We start from the raw sequence: 24,125 nt of genomic DNA, 5'->3' as shown, positions 1-24,125 counted from the left end.
CTAGAGAAACTTTATTTTCACAATTTTATTTCCTTAAAAAATTTTTTAGTGTTTATTTTTGAGAGAGAGACAGACAGACAGACAGACAGAGTGGGAGCAAGAGAGGGGCAGAGAGAGACACACACACAGAATCCGAAGCAGGCTCCAGGCTCCGAGCTGTCAGCACAAGGGCCCGACACGGGGCTCGAACTCACGAAACCGTGAGATTATGACCTGAGCCAAAACCAAGAGCTGGATGCTTCACCAAGTGAGCCCCCCAGGCACCACCCCGGAAATTCTTTTTTAGACATCATTTCAGACTTACAGGAAAGTTGCAAGAACAGTACAAGGAATTCCTATATACTCTTCAACCAGATTTCCCTGCACGTTAACATTATTACATTGTCTTTATCTCCCCCAGCCTCCTCTCCACACACACACACACACACACACACACACACACACACTTTTTCTCTACCACTTGAGAATAAATTACAGACATGATGCCCCAGATACTCTAGTGTGTATTTCCTAGAGACTCTTACATAACCATAGTACAATTCTCAAGGTCAGGAGATTAACCCTGATAAAACACTATAGCCTTCAGACAATAGTCAGATCTGGCCAGTTGTCCCAGTGATGTCCATGATAACAAAAGAAAGTCCTGGAACTGGGACAGTTCCTTGGTCTTCCTTCCTTCCTTCCTCCCTCCCTCCCTTCCTCCCTCCCTTTCTTTCTTTTCCCCCCTTTAGTCTTTGTCTTTTGTGACTTTGGCCTTTTTGAATTTTTGAAGAGTACAGACCAGCTGTTTTGTAAGCCCTCAATCTGGGCTTCTCTCTTGTTTCTTCATAATGAGATTCAGGTACTGTATTTTGGGTAGAAACAGCATGGAAATGTTGTGGTGCTGTACGAATACGGGGGCGGGGGGCGGGAGTGTTAACTTGATCACTGGGTGAAGATGGCCTCCGGCCAATCGTATTTCTCCTGTAAGAAGTCCTCTGATCCAAAGTGGGCGGAACGGAGAACATTGGTGAGCGAGCTGCAAACCATCTTTTCCACACTCCGCTTACATGGCCTCTGTGCGGGGCGTGCACTGAGCAGCCCTTCACAGACCCAGACGTCTTTGCGGGTCTCCATTTCGGCACCGGGCGCATTACCATGACCGCTTACGGGACGGTGCCTCCGAAGACGAGCATGAGCCTGGCACACAGTTGTGTCTCTAGACACTGGAGGGCTGGATGAAAGCGACAGGCCAGGGGAGTAGAGGGTGTGAGGAGGGATGGAAGAGGACAAGCCGAGCCTGACGACAGATCTCGGGGAGGCCCTCTTCCTGCCACAGAAAGTGGCTGCATCTGGAGAAGCTTCCCGGTGCCCGGCCCGGCCCAATCCCGGTTCGGGCAGAGGGGCAGTGTTTCAGGACTGGGTTATTCCTGGTGATCTGGGTTGTGCGTGGAGGCCAGATCCTAGGGTCCCTACATTTAAGGCAGCCATTTCCGGGGTTCCTGCCGTCGCATCAGGAGGAAGGCGGAAAGAGAGGTGATGTCCTTCAGAGAACGGTGTACTGCTGTACTCAGTGCTGAGGTGGAAGGGAGGGGAGGGGAGGGGAGGGGAGGGGAGGGGAGGGGAGGGGAGAGGGGGCCACTGAATGACTCACCAAAGCTAGGGGTGACCCATCTGTGCGAAACCCCAAGAGGCAAGGCTCACAAGAGCTCACCTGCTGATCGCTTATGTTGTCACGTCAAGGGAAGTGGCTCAAAGTGACCAGAAATCTGAGGCCAAAGTTCTAGGTGTGGAGAAGCTATTTTGAGCGAGGAGCTCGTCAACAGAGCCGGTGTCGCGGTTCAAATTCAACACAACGGTGGATACTACGAAGGAGACTCAGGGAAGCAAAGGGCAAAATATTAAGACTAAATTTTAAATGGAAAAAGGTAAAATCTAACTAGATCCAAAGTAAAAAAATTTTTTTTATCAATTAGAAGTAACAAAAGTAGACACAAAATAAACAAGTTTCTAAAAGACCAAGCCTCCGACTAAAACAGAAAGCCAGTTTGCTCAGGAAACTCCTACTTCCTGCCCACTTTGTTTGCTTGGAAAACACAGGAGAGTAGACCATCTGGGGTAATTAATTCTGGAGTAAAAATGTCAGAACCTGGGTAAACAAAGATTAGCGCCAAGATCAAAACAATAAAAGGAACCAGGAACTAAAAGAGAAACCACATTTCAATAAATTCAAAGGGGTAGAATTCTGGACGAAATTCAGAAGACGATTCCCGGGATTCTGCCATCGGTTAACGTTCTGAACAAGACTCTTCCCAGGATTCTTGCTCCTTCATATGTAAAAGCATCTCAGGTTTTAAACGGACTTCTGTAAAATGTTCACAAATCGAGCGGAAAGGTGTGTAAATAACATTTAAAAACAAACCCTTCGAAACCTCCCCCTTAAAATTCTACAACCCGAAGCCACGGAACAGGAAAAGGTTAAGGTAACTGTGCAGAGGTAATAGCCTACACAGTGACCGAACTTGGCTTTGGCAAACCCTGCTTTCAGGGTCTGTTGCACTAATGTCCAAAAACCATGCAGAAGAGCTGGGAAGCAAGTGTGTGAGTCAGGTTCTCGGGCTCCTTCCCTTCCTCCTCCAAAGCTTAGCTTCACAAAACCACTGGGAACAGTGTCTTCTCTGAGAGCTGCAGAAAAGATTTTATTCCCCGACCTAAAGCTAGTTCCGGTAAAGTGGTACATGGAGAACATTCGCTAAAGCATCTGTCTCTGAGTCTGCCATTTCCCAGAAGTGGGGACATGAGCCCCGACGGGGAGCTCAGGGGTTGGGGTTCTCGGAGAGGCAGGAAGCACGAACGTACAAGAGGCCAGTTTCCACATTACACAGAGTCAGAGCTGGAAGAGAACTCTAATATGAGCTGGTTCAATGGTCTGTTTTATGTTTTTTTAATGTTTATTTATTTGAGAGAGCGAGCGCGAGTGTGTGTGTGTGTGTGTGCGCGCGCGCAGGGGAGGGGAAGAGAGAGAGAATCCCAAGTAGGCTCCACGCTGTCAGCACAGAGACAGACACGCGGCTCGAACTCACGAACCGTCAGATCGTAACCTGAGGTGAAATCAAGAGTCGGACACTTAACCAACTGAGCCACCCAGGTGCCCCTGGTCTCTCTCTGGTTGAGGAAGCCAAGTCCTGGCAAGTGTAAGTGACTAGGGCCAGTGCCTAGACTGGCTGCCAGCCTTTCTTCCCACCACCCCGCATAAGACAAGTGCAACGGGAAAATTCACATGCCACAGCATCAAAGCTACACATTGTGTACGAGTTAGGACCACACCCTTTCCCACCTTGCACACCAAGTTTAGAGTTAGGTTTAAGTCATTTTCCCAGAAGCAACGGGTGCCGCTAGCCAGTTGGGAGCAAGGAAGGTGGATTTAAGACCTGACCTTGGACTTGGAAAGACTTGGGTTTGAACTTGGGGCTAGTTCTTAACCTTTCTGAGCATCACTTCCTCCTCTGTAAAAGAAAGGAATTAGGTCCTTAAGTTACTTTGCTGCTTAAACTTATTCCTTCACCTTCAAAGCACTTGGTAGAATTGTAAGGATTAAATAACATAATATATTCAAAGCGCTTAGCGTTGTAGCTAAATTGGCATTCAGTCGTGCTTACTATTATTGTGAGCAGGCCTTTACTTCCACAGATTCGTTAGGCAGACTGTCTCTTAATGAAGGAGGTGATGGGGGCCTGACCTGTGGGAATGGAGAGGCGGTAACGGAATGAAGAGACACTTCAGGGTTAGTACATCAGCCATCCACTTCTACGTAACAAAGCCACCTGCAAATTTAGTAGCTTAAAACCACAATCGCGTATTTTTCGTTATGAATCCGCAATTTGGCCAGGGCTTGTCTCTGTTCCATACGGCGTCATCTGGAGGGAGATCAGTGAGGGGCTGGAGGGTCCTCTTCCCAAGATGGCTTACTCACACGGTTGGAGAGTTCGTTCTGGCTATTGACTAAGCTTAGCCGGGGCTGGAGGCTGGGGACGTTGGTTCCTTTCCAAGTGAGGCTTTCCACAGGAAGAGCTTGGGCTTCCTTACGGCATAGCGATTGGGTTCCAAGAATGAGCATTCCAAAACAATGAGGTGGTATTTTTGTGACTTCATCTCAGAAGACAAATATCACTACTCCTTCTCTATTTTCTCGGTCAAGGCAGGAAGGCAGGTCTATCTAGGCTCTCTCTCTTTTAAATGTTTATACAGTTTTGAGAGAGAGAGAGAGAGAGAGAAAGAGCAAGCAGGGGAGCGGCAGAGAGAGAGGGAGACACAGAATCCCAAGCAGGCTCCGGGCTCCAAGCTGTCAGCACAGGACCCGACGGGGGGCTTGAGGTCACGAACCGTGAGATCATGACCTGAGCCGAAGACTCAACCAACTGGGCCACCCAGGCGCCCCGACAAAATCTATCTCTTGACGGGGGTCTAGAAGGGCAAGCATTATAGACATAGGTTGCATCCATGTCTGGAAAACATGACCTGCCAACGATTGACGATGGGCAGTGAGGAAGAATGAGTTCCTGGGGAGACTGAAGTTTCTACCTTAGGTGACCCCATGGCGCCATTAATAGAATTCAGGAACGCAGAGGGTATCGCTAAAAGTGTCCAAACAAGGAGGCCATTAGACTGGGGATGGCTCTAACACCTTGGTAGCCCACATAAGCAAACCAAACTTAAGCCAGAGCCAAAGCGCTCAAATCCAGGAAAGTGAAACTTAAGAGCAACCCATCCCACGGAGCCCAAATAAGGCAACTGCTGAAGCCCTAACCACTGAAATAACTGTTTCCCTTTGCTTTGGTGACTTCCCTGTAAAAACCTTGCCCCGTTCCTGTCAGGTGAGCATTTTGGGGTTGGCACTGCTCCACTGAAATCCACGTTTGTGCCAACAAGCTCTTCCCAGTGTATCTTTTACAGCGTTTTGGAGCACAGGATCTCAGTGGGGATAGGAGCGTAGGAGCGAGGGAGGAGTGAATGAGTGACCCCAAGTAGGACAAAACCCACTAGAGTTCCACTTCATGGAAACCAAAAAGAAGGTGGGATGAGAGCTGAAGTGGATTTAACATCCCAAAGAAGTCAAGATGGGTTGGACTGCGAAGGAGACACGGGCTAGGAAATGGGGGTACCCTGGTGACCTTTGGGAGGGTAAAATATAGCACGTACCATTTAGCAGCTGTGATGCTTTCTAGAAACCCTTTCTAATGTTTAAAGCATTTCCACACATGGGAGGAATGCCTTGCTGGAAAATAAGCTTTTGTGTTTTTTTTTCTCTGTTAAGAGCAGAAGTGAGTGGGGCCCCTCGGTGGCTCAGTCATTTGAGTGTCTGACTCTTGATTTGGGTCCAAGTCATGATCCCAGGGTTGGGCTCTGTGCTGAGTGTGGAGCCTGCTTAATAATTCTTTCTCTCCCTCTGCCCCTCTCTCCTGCTTACTCTCTCTCTCAAAAAAATACATATATAGCAGAAACGAATGGATTAAATACGTAAATGTTCGGACCCGGGACTAGAAAGCTCCTAGAAGAACACACAGAAGGAGCGCTTCGTGACATTGGACTTGGCAGTGATTTCTTGGGTAGGACACCAAAAGCACAGATAACGAAAGCAAAAAATAGACAAGGGAGACTACATCAAACTCGTAAGTGTCTGCAGAGCGGAGGCCTGAGAAAAAAGGCAAACTACGGAATGGAAGAAAGTATCTGATAAAGGGTTAATATCCAAACGATGTAAGCAGCGCCTTCAACTCGAAGCAAAAAAACCTCCCTAATAGCCCAATTAAAAAGACAGGCCAAGGACTCGAATAGGCATTTCTCCAGAAAGGCATTCAAATGGTCAACAGGTATATGAGACGATGCCCAACATCACTGGTCACCAGGGAAACGCAAGTGAAGGCCACAAGCAGGTATCACCCCACCCTGTTAGGAATGTTATTATCGATAAAGCCCAAAAGGTAACAAGTGTTGGTGACCATGCAGAGAAACTGGATGTGTGTAGCCACCGTGGAAGACAGCACGCAGGTTCCTAAAAAAATTAAATACAGATATAGCATATGCCCAGCAATCCCACTTCTACAGATTTTCTTTTAAATGCTTATTTTTCAGAGAGAGAGAGAGAGAAGCAGGGGAGGGGCAGAGAGAGAGGACACAGGATCTGAAGCAGGCTCCAGGCTGTGAGCTGTCAGCACAGACTGGCCCACCCAGGCGCCCCCACTCCTACAAATTTATCCAAGAGTTGAAATCACGATCTGGAAAAAAGAGATCTGCATGCCCAAGTTCACTGCAGTATTATTCAAGACAGCCAAGATGTGGAGACAACTCAAATGTCCACCGATGGATGAATGATAAAGAGAAACGTACTATATACCCGCAGTGGTTTATTCTGCCTCAAAAAGAAGCATCCTGCCATAGTTGACAATGTGGATGAACCTTGAGGGCATTAAGTTTAAATACGCCAGTCACACAAAGGCAAATACTGCATGATTCTGCTTATACGAGGTACCCGAAATGGTCACACACAGAGAAGCAGAGGGCAGAACGGTGGTCGCCAGGGATTGGGGGGAGGGGGAGTGGGGGCTGCTATTCAGTGGGGGGATAAAGTTTCAGTTATGCAAGATGATTACATTCTAGAGATCTGTATATCTTGCCTCTAGTTAACAATAGCATATTGCGCACTTACAAATTTTGTCAAGAGGGTAGATCTCATGTTAAATGTTCCTGCTGCCAAAAACAAACCAAAAAAGCTTGCCAAAAAAAAAAAAAAAAAAAAAACCTAAAAACCCACAGAAAGGCAAAAGTGTACTTGAGCAGAATAGCTTTTGCCACCGCACTTCTGAACTCGAGGGTAGGAGAGCTGCAGGGGTGTGCTCGACCTCGAAGGGTGAAGGAGATCCCGAGCCAGTGCTCCAGGGCCAACTGTGGCTTGAGAATGTGGCCACGCATGCTAACAGGCAGAGGGACAGTGGCCAAGGGCTGGGCACTGAGCCCTGTGCCGACAAATACCCATAATGCCCTCTTATAAACCTCATCACAGCTCTGTGAGGTGCGGATTATCGTTCAACAAATACTTAAAAATTTTTTTTCCAATGTTTATTTTTGAGACACAGAAAGTGAGCGGGGGAGGGACAGAGAGAGAGGGAGACGGTAGGGTCCGGGCTCTGAGCTCTCAGCACAGAGCTCGATGTGGGGCTCGAACTCACGGACTGTGAGATCAGGACCTGAGCTGAAGTCGGACGCCTAACTGACTAAGCCACCCAGGCACCCCCACAAATACTTTTTTAATTGAAGCATCATCAACCTACAATGTGACACTCGTTTCAGGTGTACGACATACTGATTCAGCAATTCTGTACGGGACTCAGGGCTCGCCATGGTAGTACCAGGGGCAGTGAGCACCTGAGGGTGGGATTATTACCTGCTCCGTTTCACAGTTAAGCTTGGAGTTCAAGAGGCTGTTAAGTGACATTGTTTTTAGCCCACTCTCCATTGTATTTTCTAGTAAAATGGAATTTCACAGGCCTCTTAACAGAATTCTAGAGATGAGCATGAAAAATGCAAGTCTTCGTAAGTAACGAAGAGTCTCCGAAAGATACGGCAACATTCCCTCCCTCCACTAGGTGCGGAGGTAGGTGCCATGTTGCATCATAAAACTGAGCCAAATAATCCAGTTGGACAAGGTATCTTCCCTAAGAATCTCCATCGGCTTCTCCTGTGCAAAACCAAGACTTGTGTGAACGTTGGTAACTGGTTATCAACTTTTTTCTGTTTTCTGCTAAAATAATCTGCTCTTGCAAGTGTTATTTGAACACAGGGACTTTGTAAGCCTTCCGAGACTTAAGAAATTGTTGCTACCTCTCCTAAAAACTACCTCTGAAATCGATAGTCCTTCTGATTGGTTGCTGCTACAGGCTGAACTCTGTCCCCCTCACCCCTCCCAAAAAGGTTGCAGTCATACCTCCCAGTACTTTTGAATGTGACCTTATTTCCAAATAAGGAGGCAGAAGATGGGAGTTAAAAGGACATCACTAGGGTGGGCCCTCATCCTACACAACAGGGTCCTCGTAAGACGGGGGCTCTTGGACACGGAGGGAGACAGACACACACAAATGTGAAGGCACAGAGAGAATGTCATCTGCAAGTCAAGGAACACCCGAGTCTACCAGAAGCTAGGAGAGACGCGAAGTCTCCCTCACGGCCCTGGGAAGGAACCAAACCTGCTGGCACCTCGATCTTGGGACTTCTGGCTTCCAGAACTGTGACACGATACATTTCTGTTGTTGAAGCACCCCCCTGCCCCCGTTTGTTAGGGCAGCCCCAGGAAACGAATACAGCTGCCTTGAAAATAATGTAGCAATTACTATATCTCCTTACCAGTCAGGTTTGTTAAATATAGAAGCACCAGGCACTTCTCCCTTCTCCCATGCGCACAATGGAAAAAGTAAAAACCTTCAAATAACTGGAGTCTGTTTCATTTAAACAGACAGCCCAGGGGCGCCTGGGTGGCTCAGTCGATTGAGTGTCTTGACTCTTGATTTCGGCTCAGGTCGTGATCTCACGGTTGTGGCATCGCACCCCGGATCGAATCCCCCTGCCTGAGATTCTCTCTGCCCCCGTGGCACTTTCTCTCTCAAAATAAACATTAAGCTGACAGCCCGGATCTGATTCCAAGCCACGGGGTCTCCCATCACACCACAGCCACACGCAGGCACGGCATCAAGCAGAACTACCCGCTGATTTGTCTTCCGTGGTTAGCCTTTGCTCGCTTTCTATTGGCTGCTCTTTTCACTAATAATTTCTAAGTACGCTTTTAAAAATCAATGCCTTACGTGTTTTAAGTGTTGCAAATTTTTTCTCCCGATATCATTTATCTTTTCATGTTTCAAATGGCATTATTTTCCATAGCCATTTGAACTGTCCATTAGGGCAAGTAGGTTAACTTTCTTTTATGGCGTTTGAAGTTCATGCGTTGCTCGCAAAGGCTTTCTCCATCCCGAGATCACAAAAACCCTCCGTTTTCCCCTCCCCCATATTTTTATAGTTTTGTGTTTTGCTGAAGAATCAGGCTTCACATTTCCCTGATGGATAGCTAACTGATCCAGCACCATTAACTGAATAATATAACTCCTCCCCACAGATGCGGAATGTCGCTTTTATCACAAATCATTTTTTTCCTTTTTTTTTTTTTTGCACGTTAAATTTTTTTTCAACGTTCATTTATTTTTGAGAGCCAAAAATAAATGACGCTGGCTTGAACCCACGAACCGCGTTGAACCGTGAGATCACGACCTGAGCCAAAGTCAGAGGCTCAACCAATGGAGCCACCCAGGTGCCCCATCACAAGTTCTTAATGCCATTGTGACAGCAGGGGTGGCACATACAGTTCTTCTTGAAGCAGGAAATAGAGCTCAGATGCTGAGGTGGCCGCTCTCCTCTTTTCTCACTACACCTCTTCCTCCGATGCCCCCACCTTTCGGGATGTTGTCTGAGGAGGGGGGCTTGGCAGAAGGAATACGTACTAGATGTACGTAGGGTACCACACTTAAGACCCCATCGGTTCAGGTTCTGCAGGCAGAAATACTCTTCTACTGGCTGTAGTTGGTAGAACTGTGTCCCAAGAAAGGTATGTCCAAGTCCAAACCCCCAACACCCGTGAATTGGAGCTCACTTGGACAAAGGGTCTTTGCAGATACAATTAAGGTGAGGATGTCGAGAGGAGATCATCCCTGATTGGGGAGGACCTTAAATCCAATGGCATGGGGTTGGTATGCCGTGGTGTCCTTTTAAGAGACAGAAAAGGAGATCGCAGAGAGACAGAGGGGGAAAGGCCAGGTGAAGCTCCACGTGAAGACGAGGCAGAGACTCGAGGAAGCCAAGGAATGCAGAGGACTGCCAGCGGCCATCAGGGAGAGGAGAGAGGCACGGGACGGATTCTCACCGAGCTTCCAGAAGCAACAAGCCCTGCCGACACCTTGATCTTGAACTTCTGGCCTCCAGAGCTGCCGAAGGGTATGTTCCTGTTAAGCTGCCAAGTTTGTGGTCATTTGTTACGGACCCGGCCCGCTTTTCCCCTCGTTGCAAGCACTGCCGTGGACAACGTGAGCGACTGTGGAGAGCGCAGCCTTCATGTTCCTTTCCCCGGGGAATCTGGCGCCAGTTCTCAGATGGCTGGACGGCACCCAGCAGGCGCCCGTTCACCAGCAGAAGAGGCCTGGGGCCCCCTGTGAGGTGCCGGGCTCTGTAGGTTCCGGAGGCGTGGGATCGATGTCCTCATCCATGTCAGATCTGTCTGCTCCCATCTCAGTCCTTTCTTCCTGCCTGATCCAAAGGCTGCTTTCTAGCTGTTTTTCCGCAATTTCCAGCTCTTCCTCTGTCTGTAAGACGGCCACGGTTTCGCGGGGTAAGTGTGAGGAGTACAGGCCGAGTTTGGCCTTACAGCCAAACATCGCTTCGTACGGACTTTGCTGCAAGGAAACGTCGAACACCTGATTCCTCGCCAGCTGCACAAACCGCAGGCCTTCGGCCCAGCGGCGTGAGCAGTGACTCCGCATCCAGGCACGTATCATGTTCTTGACGTCACGGCTCGCTCGCTCCAGGGAGCCCTGGCCTTGGCCAGGGCGGTGCTGACCACAGACGATCTTCAGCTCCGGCCATACCTCATTGAGCTCATTAACAACCTGGTTTGTGAACTCTACGCCGCTGTCAGATTCTAACACGCCAGGGGTACCGAGAATTGTGAAAATATCCAACAGGACACTGACCACCTCGTGGGCCTGTTTAGCTCTTAACGGTCGTAAGATGATAAACTTGGTCGAGTGGTCCTGGTAATACAAAATAAACTTGAACTCACCATCGGCATTTGACTGCATGTCAAATACTTCAACTTGGCATCTGGAGTCGACGTCCTTAAAAGGCATGGGCTTGGGCGCAAGACCTCTCTTGGGCACTGGGTTCTTCTGGTGGCACTGTTTACAGAGTGTCAGATACAGGACAATGACTTCTTTGGTGACATTCCCGTATTTTCCTTGTAGCTCCTTGAGCATCCGTGTCCGCCCACCGTGTCCAATATTGAGATGTGTGTCGTGAAGAATGTCAAACAACTCTTCCTTATGTACGTAATACCGTATTCGATCACGTTCCCTGTGAGCGGCCTCTATTAGCTTCTCCGTGCCTTGCACAGAGATCACGTCATATTTTGCTGCGCGGCGGTAGTCGCGTGATGACTTCTTCCCCTTTTCCTTGGCTTCTTTGACTTCCTTTATTGTTTGAAAGTACTTTTCTTTGGAAAACACCTTGCTGTTGTAACTTTTGCTTTCTACTAACTTTGTCACACTTGTAAGAAACTTTTCTCTCATGTCACTTATCTCCATTTCCGTTTCACTTGTGCTGGAAACACCAGGGGAGTCATTTCCAGCTTTCTGGGGCATCATGGAGAGCTGTAAGAAGGATCCTAGGAAAGGGAGAAAGAAACAGAGTTCAATTCACTGATATTCCATCTGAAAGACTCTCCCTCCAGAGTTCTGCATTCTTCCATCTGATATTTGAAGACGACTACATAGAAGAAAGATAACACGATAATAATACAAAGCAGTAACAGAAAAAGGCAACTAAAAAGCCAAGCAAGGGGCGCCTGGGTGGCTCAGTCGGTTAAGCGTCTGACTCTTGATTTCGGCTCAGGCCATGAACTCACAGTAGTGGGACAGAGCCCCACACTGGGCTCTGTGTTGTGCATGGAGACTGCCTGAGATTCTCTGTCTCTCAAAATTAAAAAAAAAATTAAAAAGCCAACGAAGACCATCCAAAACCAGGGCATGTCAAAAGAATTTTACATCAGTAAGATATATACGCAAATATGTAGTAATTTTAGACTTCAGGCAAACAGAACAAATGAAACTGTTAGCTCATACGGGGAAACCTGATTAACTGGTCTTCATTAATTGAACAGGAGACAGGATAAATGGAAATGCTTAAGGACAGTGGACTAATACCTTCCTTCGGTAGCTTTTTTTGTTTGTTTTTAAAAAACTTTTTATGCTTATTTATTTTTGAGAGAGAGACAGAGTGCAAGCAGGGGATCAGCAGAGAAAGAGGGAGACACAGAATTCAAAGCAGGCCCCAGGCCCTGAGCTGTCAGCACAGAGCCCGACGCGGGGCTCGAACCCATGAATCATGAGATCATGACCTGACCCGAAGTTGGACACTTAACCAACTAAGCCACCCAGGTGCCCCTCCCTCAGTAACTTTTAAAATAATATAAACAGGAGGGGCGCCTGGGTGGCTCAGTCAGTTGAGCATCTGACTTCGGCTCAGGTCACGATCTCACAGTTTGTGGGTTCGAGTCCCGCATCAGGCTGTGTGCTGACAGCTCAGAGCCTGGAGCCTGCTCCAGATCCTGTGTCTGTCTCTCTCTGACCCTCCACAGCTTGCATTCTGTCCCTCTCTGTCTCTCAAAAATAAATAAATGTTAAAAAAAATTTTTTTAAAATAATATAAACAGGAGAACATTGCTAGAAGGTTATCACACGATAACAGCAAACTTTGAACTTGAAGTTCACGGCAGAGAGGGCTCTTCAGCCTTTCCACAATCAACATAATCAGTTTCTTGTGGCCCAAGAGCCTGTCCTCACTTTAGGAGAATCGAGGAGAAGGTGGTAAGAAATTTTACGATGGTTTTCCCGTTAACCATACACAGGATTAGCGAATGAAGAGTCTGAGTCCTTACCCCGAGTGACCACATTCTCATAATTGTCCAGCATTGTGTCCCTGCACCCTTCAGCAGTCCTTCCAGAGGCTTCCAAACACCTTTAGTCCTCGGTCATGCCCGCCAAAGGTCGCTACCTCTTGAGATAATGCCAGCTGCAGCCACAGGGACCATTCCTGGCAGCCACATCGGGACTGGGGAAGGGAGAGCGGAGGGTACCTGGAATGAAGCCACGCCAGCATAAATGACTTGGCACGTGAGTCATGTGAATATTATACGGAAGATCCCAGAAATAAAGACAAGGTCTCCTATCCAATCATGTGACTCCTGCTTCGTGGGTAAGAAAAAAAAGTTCTGCCCTCCTGGGAGGTCTGTAGGCCTGGGCTGTTTTGACATTGCCTGAGCTGAGAGCCACATATTTCCGGGAAAAAAAAAAAAAACAAAAACAAAAACAGTGAGTCCAAATGAACCTGGGTGCTCCCAAGGCTGGGAGACACTTTCGGGTACAGGCTTGATGGCTCTGAATTGAGGCAGCAGGGTGTTTCCAGAAATGGAAATACTATACGTTATGTACAGATTTGTCAGGAGAGTATCATGCCAAAAAGAGATACCCCAAACAGAGTCCACAGTCCACCAAGGTCGGAGAATTCCTCAGGGACAGAACTTGATACTCAGGTGTCTAAACCCAGATTCCTTAGCACAACTCCAGATGGTGGGATGGTGATGTGGCCGGGGGAAGAATTCATATGATGGTAACAGGAATCCCAACAGTCAGAGGAAAACAAGATCCCCAGGATCCCAGCCATCAAACGCAGAGCTGAGGGATAGGGCAGAATCCTGAAAAGCAGAGAAAGATGAAAAGGGTTCAGAGCTCTGAGCAAGGGTCTTAGCTGAGCCGAGGTCCTGAAGGTTCTCCACTAAAAAGGCTTCAGACTCCCTCGCTCAGCATCACTGGTTGACCATGGAACATTCCTGATTCTAAGACATTACTGACGACAAAACCACTGCCTTACTGATGGCCTTCCTTTGAGCGGAAAAACAGAGAACCTTTATTAAATGAACACATCCAAATTAAAACATGTGGAAGACACACATTTTAGTAGTGAAAAAATAGAACGTTTGCGAGTGCTGTTTGAGTCTGAACTCAAGATCCTCAGTATACGATGATGTTCTAAAGGCTCTGAGAAGTTCTGCAGTAAAACAAAGTTTGCTTCATCTACCAGTCTCATTTAATCCCGGACATGGCGTTTTGTTTCTGAAGGAGTATCTGTTGTCGTCTCACAGCCTTAGTGGTCCTTAGAACAGACCTGAAAACCGCAAGATATTCAACGGCATCCAGTAAAGTGCCTTCCAGACTCCTCACTGAAACCAGCGTCTCTCCGAAATTGAGTGGCTGCACTGGCAGCTGTAGGAGGCCCTTCAGGGGACTGCAAAGGAAGGAAGGGCCTCATTTCCAACTTGTAAAAGAAAGAAGACAGGCTGGAAACAATTTATAATCAAAAGATGCAAAATCTCAGTCTTTAATATGAGATACGGTCCTTACACTATAGCAGGAAATTCTGAGGCACAGCCCAAAAACCACATTTGGCTAACAGACTTACTTTGGTTAGTCTACCCAGTGTACTTTTTTTTTTTTTTAATTAGAACGATTTACCTATACTTAGAGATTGGGGGATTTCACAAAAGCATCTTGACTGATGTGCTTGGAAAATGGGAAGATCTGGATACGCTGGGAACTTTGCTGCTTGGCAACAACTGGCTGGAGTGGAGACAGCAGCTCCCGTTAAACAGTCTGCACGCTCCTGTTTCTCAGGGTCCCTAAGCCACCTGCTACCTTGTTCAGCTTACCTGCCCATCCCTGCGGCCATCTGGGTTTTCAACACCCGTTCCACGGCAGCATGAAAGGACTGTGTTCAGCTTCCCGGTGCGATCTGTGCCTGTTGGGGGGAAACTGATAAATGACCTTTGGTTAGAGAAAACTGGAAACACCTCCCTTCCTCACCCACCTGTGAGTCTTTGCTTTGGCGCCCCAGATCTGGAACGTCCTTTCACTGATCTTCCGGGTCACCCCCAGCTCAAAACGGCCTGCTTCCCGACACATTCGGCAACTCCAGCTAATGGCCACGCCCCCCCTCCCTGGGGGCGGGGCACTCAGCGGAGCCCTTCGCTTTGTATTTGTAGCGACTGGTTCAGGTTTACGCAACCTAGCAGGTAGGAGCTGGGCCATCCACCTAGGTATTTTCGCTCGGAGCGCCAAGGAATACAAAGCCGAGACAAAAGATACTCAAAGGACGTTTGCAAACACTTCCCGTCCGGGTGCAGCGGCGAGGCCGTGCAGAGGGCGGCGTGGGAATTCAATTTAGGACTCTACCACTCGCTGTGTGTCTGCCTCCGGCAGTTACTGAGGTTTCGGTGTCCTCCACCGTCACAGCGGAGGTGCCAGTTTCCGGATGAAGACTCGGCGGTAACGCCGGATAAAGCGCTAAGCCCAGTGTCCCCGCACCTTCCAACACGGACACTCCACCTCCTCCTGGGACCTGGTTCGGGCACCACCTACCCCTGCGCGGCCTTCCTCCCCGCACTCCCGCGGGCTCCGCCCCTCCCGGGCCCGGCCGCGGACCCGCCCCGCCAATCCCGCGAGGCCAGAGGGGAGGACGGGACGCCCGGGCGGTGAGGGATATATGCCTGGGGCCGCGGCGTCGGGGACCGCCCACCCCGCGTCCAGCCGCGGTCTCTCCTCCCGCCCGCGCGTGCCCAGTCGGTCCCTCAAGCCGCTCGCCCCGGAAGCTGCTCCGCGCCGGCCGGAAGCCCCGCCCTTGACGCTGCGGGCCGGCCGGCACCCTTTCCACGCTCGGGACGGGGGGGTCATGAGCGTCCTGCCCCGTCTGTCGTTGGGAAGTGGCGGGGACTAGGGATACGTGAGGCCGGCGTGCGCGTGACCTTGGCAGAACAAGCCACGGAGCCCGGTCCCCCGCGGCAAAACCGGTTATTTTCCCACGTTGTTGCAAAGCCTGCAACTCGCGAAGTCAACTTGCCGTCAGCATTCTGAGTCCGGCAGCTTAATCTAAAATGAGGGCAGAGGCGTCCGTGTCTGCAGTGCCTCCACCTATTTACGTGGTCGCGAGAACCTGCGTTTCATTCAGATGGACAGCGCTTACTTCTAACTGCAACCTGAAGATTTGTTTCGTTAGACTCTGATGTAACGGTCCCCTTCCGTGCGGCACCAGTGCATTAAAACAGGTTGGTAAAGGGGGCCCGTGGGCATGCCAGGGATCCTGTAGCTTCTCACTGTAGGGGAACAGCCTGGGGCAGGGGGCTGGACGCTGCTGGGAAAGCCTAGCAGCTCCTGTCCTCCTGACAAGACTTTCAATCCAATGGCAATCTAACTTTTAGGAAAAAAATTTAAAAGTAGGCTACTACAACATAGACGTGCACATAACAGGAGACAGGTTCAAGAGGCAGGATCTCACATAGCTTCCTATCTAGGCCTTCTTCTCAATGAGCCATGATGTCCCCCAAACACTGCTTGCTGTAAAAATGAAGAGGGGCCCCGGGCTGGCTCAGTCCATGCAGAGTGACTATCTCAGGGCTGAGTTCCAGCCACATGCTGGGCATGGAGCCAACTCCAGGAAAAAAAAAAAAAAAAAGAAAAGAAAAGAAAAAATCACTACCTTAGCAGTCCTGATTTCAGAATATTGTTAAATCCCAGTTGTTAAAAGAACTGATGCTCACATGAAAAAACCCAAACGGTAAATCAAGCCACAAGATAGGGGCGGCCTGCCTCCAGATGGCAAATGCCACCTAACTTCCCTGAAAACGGGTCCCCTGTGAAGAAGTAGGTAGTATCTCCAGGCACCACACAGAAATTAAAGGCTCATCATTTTATCATTTTAACAGTTTTTATTTAAAGTTGAATATAAGATTACTTTATTCCTGCATCTTCTCAATCGTTTCTTCCTTATATTTGCCCTTTTCCTTTCCTACTTGGCGAGATTTGGCTTTGCGTTCAAGGATCTTTTTGCGGTCTTTGTCCAGTTTTAGTCTAGTGATAACCACCTGCAGAAAAACAGAAACATTTCTAAGCTTTAAATAGTTACTAGTTTCACAAGCTAACCATATGTATTTTTGTTTCTATTATAACCTCAGAATCATAAAGTTGGAAACGTAGCCCCTACTCACGCTTCAACCCACAAAATCATAGTACGGACCTTGTTTCAACAGATCTAATTGTTAAAGACCTCCAGGTTACGATAAATTTTAGTTTTATGAAGGAAGGTGAGGGAAAGGGGTAAAGGGCACTGAACCAGGTTTGCAAACACAGCACAATGACCTAAAAGAGAATCTCTGCCATCAGAGAGCTTGTATTTTAGTATGGGGAGAGAGAAAACAAATTAAGTGAATGTATTCAGACTCTGACATAGAGAAAAACCGGGCAACGTGGGGAGGCTAAGGAATGCTGGCAAACAGGCTAAGTCACAGGGTGGTCAAACAAGGCCCTACTGGTCAGGCTCCATTCAAACAGACACTTGAAAACTTGAACACATTACGGTGAGAGAAGTCAGAGACCTGTACTGTATGGCTCACGAGCATGTGGAATTGTAAAATCAGAATAAAATGGTGGTCACCAAGGGATAGGAGACAGGATAGATGTTAAGGGTACAAAGTTACAAACAGTAACCCCCTAGAGATACAATGTACAGCACAGTGATCTCTACACAATACTGCATCATAATCACCAAACTTGCTAAGACACTAGAACTTAGTTACTCCAATTACTAAAAAGGATAGCTATGCACCACACAGAGGTGCTCGTTATTGCTACAATGGCAATCATATTATACATAAAGCTATCAAACTAATAGCTCATACACCTTGAATTTACATATTCTGCCAAATATATTTTATTTTTTTAACGCTTACTTATTTTTGAGGGCACGTGCGAGCAGTGGAAAGGCAGAGAGAGGGAGCGAGAGAAGACCAAATGGGCTGTGAGCTGCCAGCTCAAACTCCCGAACCATGAGATCATGACCCGAGTTGAAATCAACAACTGGATGCTTAACCAACTGTGCCATCCAGACACCCAATAGATTCCAATAAAAAACAAACAGAAAAGATAAACACCTGGAAAAAAAGGGGGTAAAGTGAAGAGCGATTCTGGTAACAGTACAGCAAGTCCAAAGGTCCAAAGGCAGAACTTAAAAGGTTTATACGTACATGTTTCTCAATCTTAAGTGTGTCTAAGAATCAACTGGAGAGCTTGTGAAAACAGATTAATGGTGCTGCCCCAGTAGACCTGGAACAGAATCTGGAACTCTGATCAGGCGGCCAGGTGATGCTGCTCACAGCAGACACGCTGTGAGCAGTTCGGCCGTACGAGCAAGGAGGCCAGCAGACTAGATCACGAAGAGTGGACGTCTACAAGCGGCTGCTGAGGGGATCGAGTAAGGTCTTAAAAGGCCACTCTGGGAGCGCCTGGGTGGCTCAGTCGGTTAAGCGGCCGACTTCGGCTCAGGTCATGATCTCGCGGTCCGTGAGTTCAAGTCCCGCGTCAGGCTCTGTGCCGACAGCTCAGAACCTGGAGCCTGTTTCAGATTCTGTGTCTCCCTCTCTCTGACCCTACCCCGTTCATGCTCTGTCTCTCTCTGTCTCAAAAATAAATAAACATTAAAAAAAAAAAAAAAAAAAAAAAAAAAAAAAAAGGCCACTCTGGGGCACCTGAGTGCGTCCGACTCTTGATTTAGGCTTGGGTCATGATCTCATGGTTTGTGAGTTCTAGCCCCACACCGGATTCTGCACGGACGGTGGGGAGCCTGCTGGGGATTCTCTCTCCCTCAAAATAAACTTCTATAAAAATAGAAACAAAAAGGCCACTCTGATGGGAACAGACAGGATTCTGGATAGAACAGACAGGGGGGTGTAAAATAATAAATGACATTTTCGTCCTGAGCAGTTGGGAGGACAGAGCTGCCCTACACGGCGATGGCGGCAAACTGTGAACCAAGTCAGAAGTTTGAACACATGAGGTCTGAGGTCATCAATCAGAAATCCAAGCTGAAATGCAAACTAGGCCACTGGATGCTGAGGTCTGGGTTGGAATCACCTGCCTTTGTATGTGTGACTCCCCAGGCGGAACTAAAGACATGAAGGTGATCACCGCGCCACAGCGAGGAAGTGGGTATGTCCTCAGCTGTGCTACCTTGAAAAGACCAAGATTTCCTCACCTGGAATCCAGGTCTGCCTGCCTGCCTGCCAGCCAGAGTAGGCAGCAGCAAATACACGTGGCAAAGAACCCAACTCTTTCCCAAAGTTTAACAGTCCGGGTAGTCCTAGCGATCCTGTTCACCAGGAGGCAACCCAGAGGTTTCTTTCCAGATGCACATATGACTGGCGAAGGTTAGAAAACGAGAAAGTCCTTGCTCTTAAGAGAACATGCGAGGATGTGTCAAGACGCTTGTAATCCACTGGGGGTGTTGAAGAGGGGTAAAGAAAATGCGGGAAGACATTTATAGTGAATTCCAGGTGAAAGATATGCAGGGATTTTACCACACCAGTCTTTCAACTTTCCTGTAGTTTGAAAAAGAGATTTATGGTGGCAACATAAAATGTTTCAAAACAAAAAACACAAAACTGGGGAGCCATCAGTAGCTCAGTCAGTTAAGTGGCCGACTCTTGATTTCGGCTCAGGTCCTATCTCTGTGAGTTCGAGCCCCACGTCAGGCTCTTTGCTGCCAGTGCAGAGCCTGCTTGGAATTCTTTTTCCCTCTCTCTGCCCCTCCCTGGCTTGCTCTCTCTTAAAAGAGAGATCAATCAGAGACTGCTGGATCAGAGAATTCACATCCAAGTTCCAGACAGGCACCTGTTATGGGTTATTAACAGACTGGATTTTCTATCCTGGCTCAGACACTATCACCATCCAGGAGATCTTCGCTTCTGTGCTCCAGTTTTCTTCCCCATTTGTAAATGTATGAAATCTCTGCAAGGCTCTAAACTTGCCATACTGACTCCACTTTAATATGTAAAAACAAATAGGGGATCAGCTCCATTTAATCTAAAAATTACCCTATTTCCTAGCAGCGCCTGGATGGCTCAATCAGTTAAGCACCTGACTCTTGATTTCTGCTCAGGTCACCATCTTACCGTTTGTGAGTTCGAGCCCCACACTGGGCTCTGCGGGGACAGTGCGGAGACTGCTTGGGATTCTCTGTCTCCCTCTCTCTGCCCCTCCCCTGCTCACTCTCTGTCTCAAAATAAATATTAAAAAATAAAATAAAAATAACCCATTTCTTGATTTTAAATTTTGTTGTCAGACTGATCAGTTTACTAATTGCTACTGACCAAAAGGTACATTAAATATACAAAATGACTGTTAAAAACAACTTGATCTCATAAAAATTTTTAGACTGGTTTCCAGGACTCCATTCAAATATGGTATTTGCCCTAAGACTGGTTTCTAGAACCTCTAAAATCAGGAGTCTATCTCTATGGGATTGCTCTGCAAACAAGCAGTCCCACCTGCCAACACTTGCCGTAATTTCCTTCTCTCAGGCATTCTCAGAAACACCCACCTTGCTGGGGTGGATGCCCACGTGGACAGTTGTGCCATTGGCCTTCTCTCGCTGTACTCGTTCAATGTAGATGACGTATTTCTTCCTGTAAACCTGGACCACTTTGCCAATCTGCTGACCTTTGTAGTGTCCTCGCACAACCTAAATACAAATTCACGAATGACAGAAATATTAAGAAAGTCAACCTTGCAAATCAGGAAAACTAAATCACGTAAATGTCATTTACTCTCTCAGATCTGTAAGACCCTTCAGTTTTGAAAGATGTAATGGTTACTGGAAACATGGGAGTAATTCTCTCTGGCTTTAATTAGCCTGCAAATAAACCCTTCCCCCATATACGCCTTGTGATGGACAGTACGCCCATCAACTGATGGTCTGCAGTGGTGGGCTTGGTAGGTTAAAAACAAGTCCACTTAGGCTTTTTGTAGCTGGGTGACCACAAGGAACTTTACTCCGTCTCAGAGGAAGCGAGAGGCCACAAGATTTAATTCACAACCCAATAAAGTGTCCCACCCGGTAACAGAGTAGGCAGCAGCAAATACATGGGAAAAAACTCAATTCTTTCCCAAAGTTTAACAGCGTCCTACCCGGTAGTCCTAAGATCCTGTTCGCCAGGAAGCAACCCAAAGTGCTTCTGAAAGAAACCAGAGATTTCTTTCCAGAAGCACATCTTCTCGCATGAAGATGATCTCAACAGAGAAGACCACCTCCCAAATCTAGAGGCAATTCTAGCACCAGCCCAGTAGCACCAGCCCAGTAGCAACCAGGGGCTGTTCGCAACCTGCACCACTACTTGGGAACTGGCTTCATCTTTAAATGGGTATTAACCTCATCAAATAGTACGGGGGACAGGCGAGTTGCTTTAGAGACGGCCTAAAATCTTGCAATCGACAGCGGCATGTTCCAGCTAAATAACGTTCACAGAAACGTTCGCTTAAATAGATTTGGCAAGATATTCACCTGTAAATGTGAAACCACCAGAGAAGACTACGGTTCAGTTATAGCTTCTGTATCTGGACCCTCGACAGCCTCTTCAATGACCAAACGCACCAAGAAAAAGAGAACCGCGGGGTAACGCTCTGGTTCCGAACCACCTTTCCGCTTTCTGATACTTGGGACAATTGCTCTTTTTTTCCTGTTTGGGTTCTTAGTGCCCTTGTGCAATCCTGCTCTGGGGAGCACGGTCTCAAGTGCATCTTTCTCAGTAGATGATCCCTCTTCTATGCCAGGTGTGGGGTATCTGCCAAGACACCCGGGCACAGCACATACCTGTACTTCGTCGTCCTTCCGGATGGGCATGGATCGAACGTTGTACTTCTGTCGTAGCTCTTTGGAAAGAGGGGAGGACATAATCTTCCTGCGAATGTGCGAAGGTGCATTGAAATGCCTTTTACGGTTCTTGCTCCGATCGGAGGTCACAAACGGATTGAACTTCATGTTGGCTAAAGAGAGAGTGAAAAGAGGCGTAAACCCTTAAATGCTCAAAATCTCATTCAGCGTCCCAACAAGTGACATTCCCAACAATTTCATCTTGAAGTCTCAGGAAGCCCACAGAAACTGTTGTACTTTCTATGTTCGTTTATGGGACAAAGAGTTTTTTTTTTTTTTTTAAACGTTTACTCATTTTTGCAAGACAGAGCGCAAGCCGGGGAGAGGGAGACACAGGATCCCAAGCAGGCTCCAGGCTTTGAGCTGTCAGCACAGAGCCCCACGCGGGGATCAAACCCACTAGCAGTGAGATCATGACCTGAGCCCAAGTCGCTTAGCCTACTGAGTCACCCAGGCGCCCCCGACAAACGATTTTCCATTAGTAACAGACTTGTTTTAGTTCTTAAGCTTTTATTTTAGTTCACAGCCTCCAAGCACCTGAAATATCGGGTAAGGAACTTAAGACAGGACTTGTATCTCTGATGAAGACGAAGCGGTCCGATAACTCAATTACAACACTACGCTTTACAAAGACCAACCGAAGCCAATACCCTACGGACTCGGACGTTAACACATTTAGCTCCGTTCTCCCCAAACCTGGGAAACGCTGCACATCTCGGGTCCAAGAAAACCTTCTAATGAGCGCGGCCTGCAAGTTCCCTGGCTTTGCCAAAGTTATTGCGAGGCTCTTCTTTAAGAAACGACACTGAATAGACTTGAACCATCTGCGCAGAACCCCTCCTCTCAGGGCTCCGATTCCGAGTTCCCAAACCCCTCTCCTCCCTTCCCGAATCGGCCACCCCTGGAATTAAGAGGAAGACAGGCTGGGGACCATCCTAGCCCCTCTCCCTCGGCGCTACTCGTTCGCCGGGAGAGTATCGGGCCCCTAGCGCCAAAAGACAGCACACCCGCCAACGGATGGCTACGGATTACTCGCGCTCGGCCGGCGAAAACTCACCCGCTACAGCTCCAGCGATGGCCGCAAAAGGGAAGAGAGCTACACGCTACTTCCGGTTCTGTAAGTTTACGAGAGATCTCGCGAGACCGATCGTCTCTTGGCGCGAGAGAGGCGCTGGGTTTGAACGAGAAGAGGAAACTGGGAAAGAGATTGGTGACTAGTGTCCCCCAGCGGCTGGGAGGGGAACTGCTAGGACCTGCAAAACTGCCCTCTCCAGGGCCTGGTGTCTCCCGGGGTAGGTTTGGGGTCTGCAGCGGCGTTCTCTGGGAAGGCTAGTTCCTGGGCGGGGGGCGGGGATTGCTCAGGGTGTGACTGTCCCCGTGAGTGGTGAGGGAGCGGGAGGCACATTAGCCAGGTGGCCACTGGCGACCTCGGTTCCGTGGACACCGCCAAGCCTTTCCGGGCCCGTGGCGCCGGCGTGCCGAGCGCGCCGGTCCTTTAACGGGCTCCATCCGGCGTGTGCTGCCGGCGCCGTGGGGCGCTCCGACCCGCCACGGACCTTGCAAGGGCTGGGACCCGCGATCCGTCCCCGCCCAGCGCAACGAGATTGAACCTGAGTTTCTAACGAGCTCGAAGGTGATGCCACGGGGTGCCGGTCCACACTTGCAAGGAGGCCTTTGCAAGCGGAGCGCTGTGGCCCTTTCTGAATTGTACTGCCTGCTGTCTTTCGGTTCAGGGTCTGATGGAGGCAGGGCGAGAGGGTGCCCTCCCCAGCAAACGGATTCTGGGGCAGGCTGCAGTTGGGGTGTGTGTGTGTGTGTGTGTGTGTGTGTGTGTGAGCTCCCGCAGGGTGCCCTGCCGTCGCGTACTCAATAAGGGATCGGTTTCTGTTGAATGAGTAATGCATTGTCATTGAATGAATGATGCAACGTCCAGAAGACATGCATTTCATAATAATTCCTGAGACATAGTGAGCTTGCGGAGCACTGGAAATGCTCTTCTCCTTTTCACGTTAACTCCTTTCATCCACCAAATAGCCTTGTGAGGCTGGTACAGTATTATTGTTCCCATTGTACAGATGGGGCCATTGAGCCACAGAGAAGTGGGAGGAGCTTGTACGCGTTTTGTAGAACCCATAGGTTATGGAGGGACCCGTGTAGGTGCTCCCCAGTCCCTTCCCTATATGGTCCCAATTTCTAGGACTCCATTTGGTCGAGTCAAAGAGCAAGAAACCGTGTCTTTGAGGGGCCAGGGTAGAATCAGTAAAGAACCTGTGTTTTCGTGATTTAAGAAAAGTTGTGCTTTAAATATGCTGTAAGGTAAACAGCCCCAGATTTTTCTAACTGAAAGATTCGGATAGAGTATCTCTACTACAATTCTTTTTTTTTTTTTTTTTTTTTTTTTTAAGTAAACTCTGCATCCAACCTGGAGCTTGAACTCATGACCACAGATCAAGGGGCACATGCCCTACCAACTAAGCCATCCAGGAGCCCCCACAATTCTTTTCAACAAATGTTTATGGAGCATCTTT

The 24,125-nt window shown here is 48.3% G+C and overlaps 2 protein-coding genes across 16 annotated transcripts; both read right to left on the bottom strand.

The window, feature by feature from the left end:
• Window positions 1–6,121: 6,121 nt before the first annotated feature.
• On the bottom strand, window positions 6,122–15,460 carry KRBA2 (KRAB-A domain containing 2). Of its 15 annotated transcripts, none has more exons than XM_019413493.2 (4): window positions 15,207–15,460; window positions 14,552–14,654; window positions 12,725–13,540; window positions 6,122–11,452 (listed from the first exon to the last, which is right to left on the bottom strand). In XM_019413493.2, the coding sequence occupies exons 3-4, from the start codon at window positions 12,756–12,758 to the stop codon at window positions 10,197–10,199; spliced, it is 1,290 nt and encodes a 429-aa protein (XP_019269038.2). In that variant the 5' UTR covers window positions 12,759–13,540; window positions 14,552–14,654; window positions 15,207–15,460; the 3' UTR covers window positions 6,122–10,196. The 15 variants fall into 15 exon arrangements, with proteins under 15 accessions (XP_019269038.2, XP_019269041.2, XP_019269037.2 ...); XM_019413496.2 differs by having other exon boundaries at window positions 14,552–14,640; XM_019413492.2 differs by having other exon boundaries at window positions 15,261–15,460.
• A 1,123-nt stretch (window positions 15,461–16,583) lies between these two features.
• Window positions 16,584–22,765, bottom strand: RPL26 (ribosomal protein L26). Its single transcript, XM_019413505.2, has 4 exons — window positions 22,655–22,765; window positions 21,538–21,710; window positions 20,269–20,409; window positions 16,584–16,759 (listed from the first exon to the last, which is right to left on the bottom strand). Exons 2-4 carry the CDS (start codon window positions 21,703–21,705, stop codon window positions 16,631–16,633), a joined length of 438 nt encoding a protein of 145 aa, XP_019269050.1. The 5' UTR covers window positions 21,706–21,710; window positions 22,655–22,765; the 3' UTR covers window positions 16,584–16,630.
• Between the last annotated feature and the right edge of the window lie 1,360 nt (window positions 22,766–24,125).

The sequence above is a fragment of the Panthera pardus genome, unplaced genomic scaffold, assembly GCF_024362965.1.
Source record: "Panthera pardus isolate Hobbes unplaced genomic scaffold, ASM2436296v1 HiC_scaffold_3, whole genome shotgun sequence".
NCBI lineage: Eukaryota > Metazoa > Chordata > Mammalia > Carnivora > Felidae > Panthera > Panthera pardus.
This window is presented reverse-complemented; position numbering and strand designations above follow the sequence as displayed.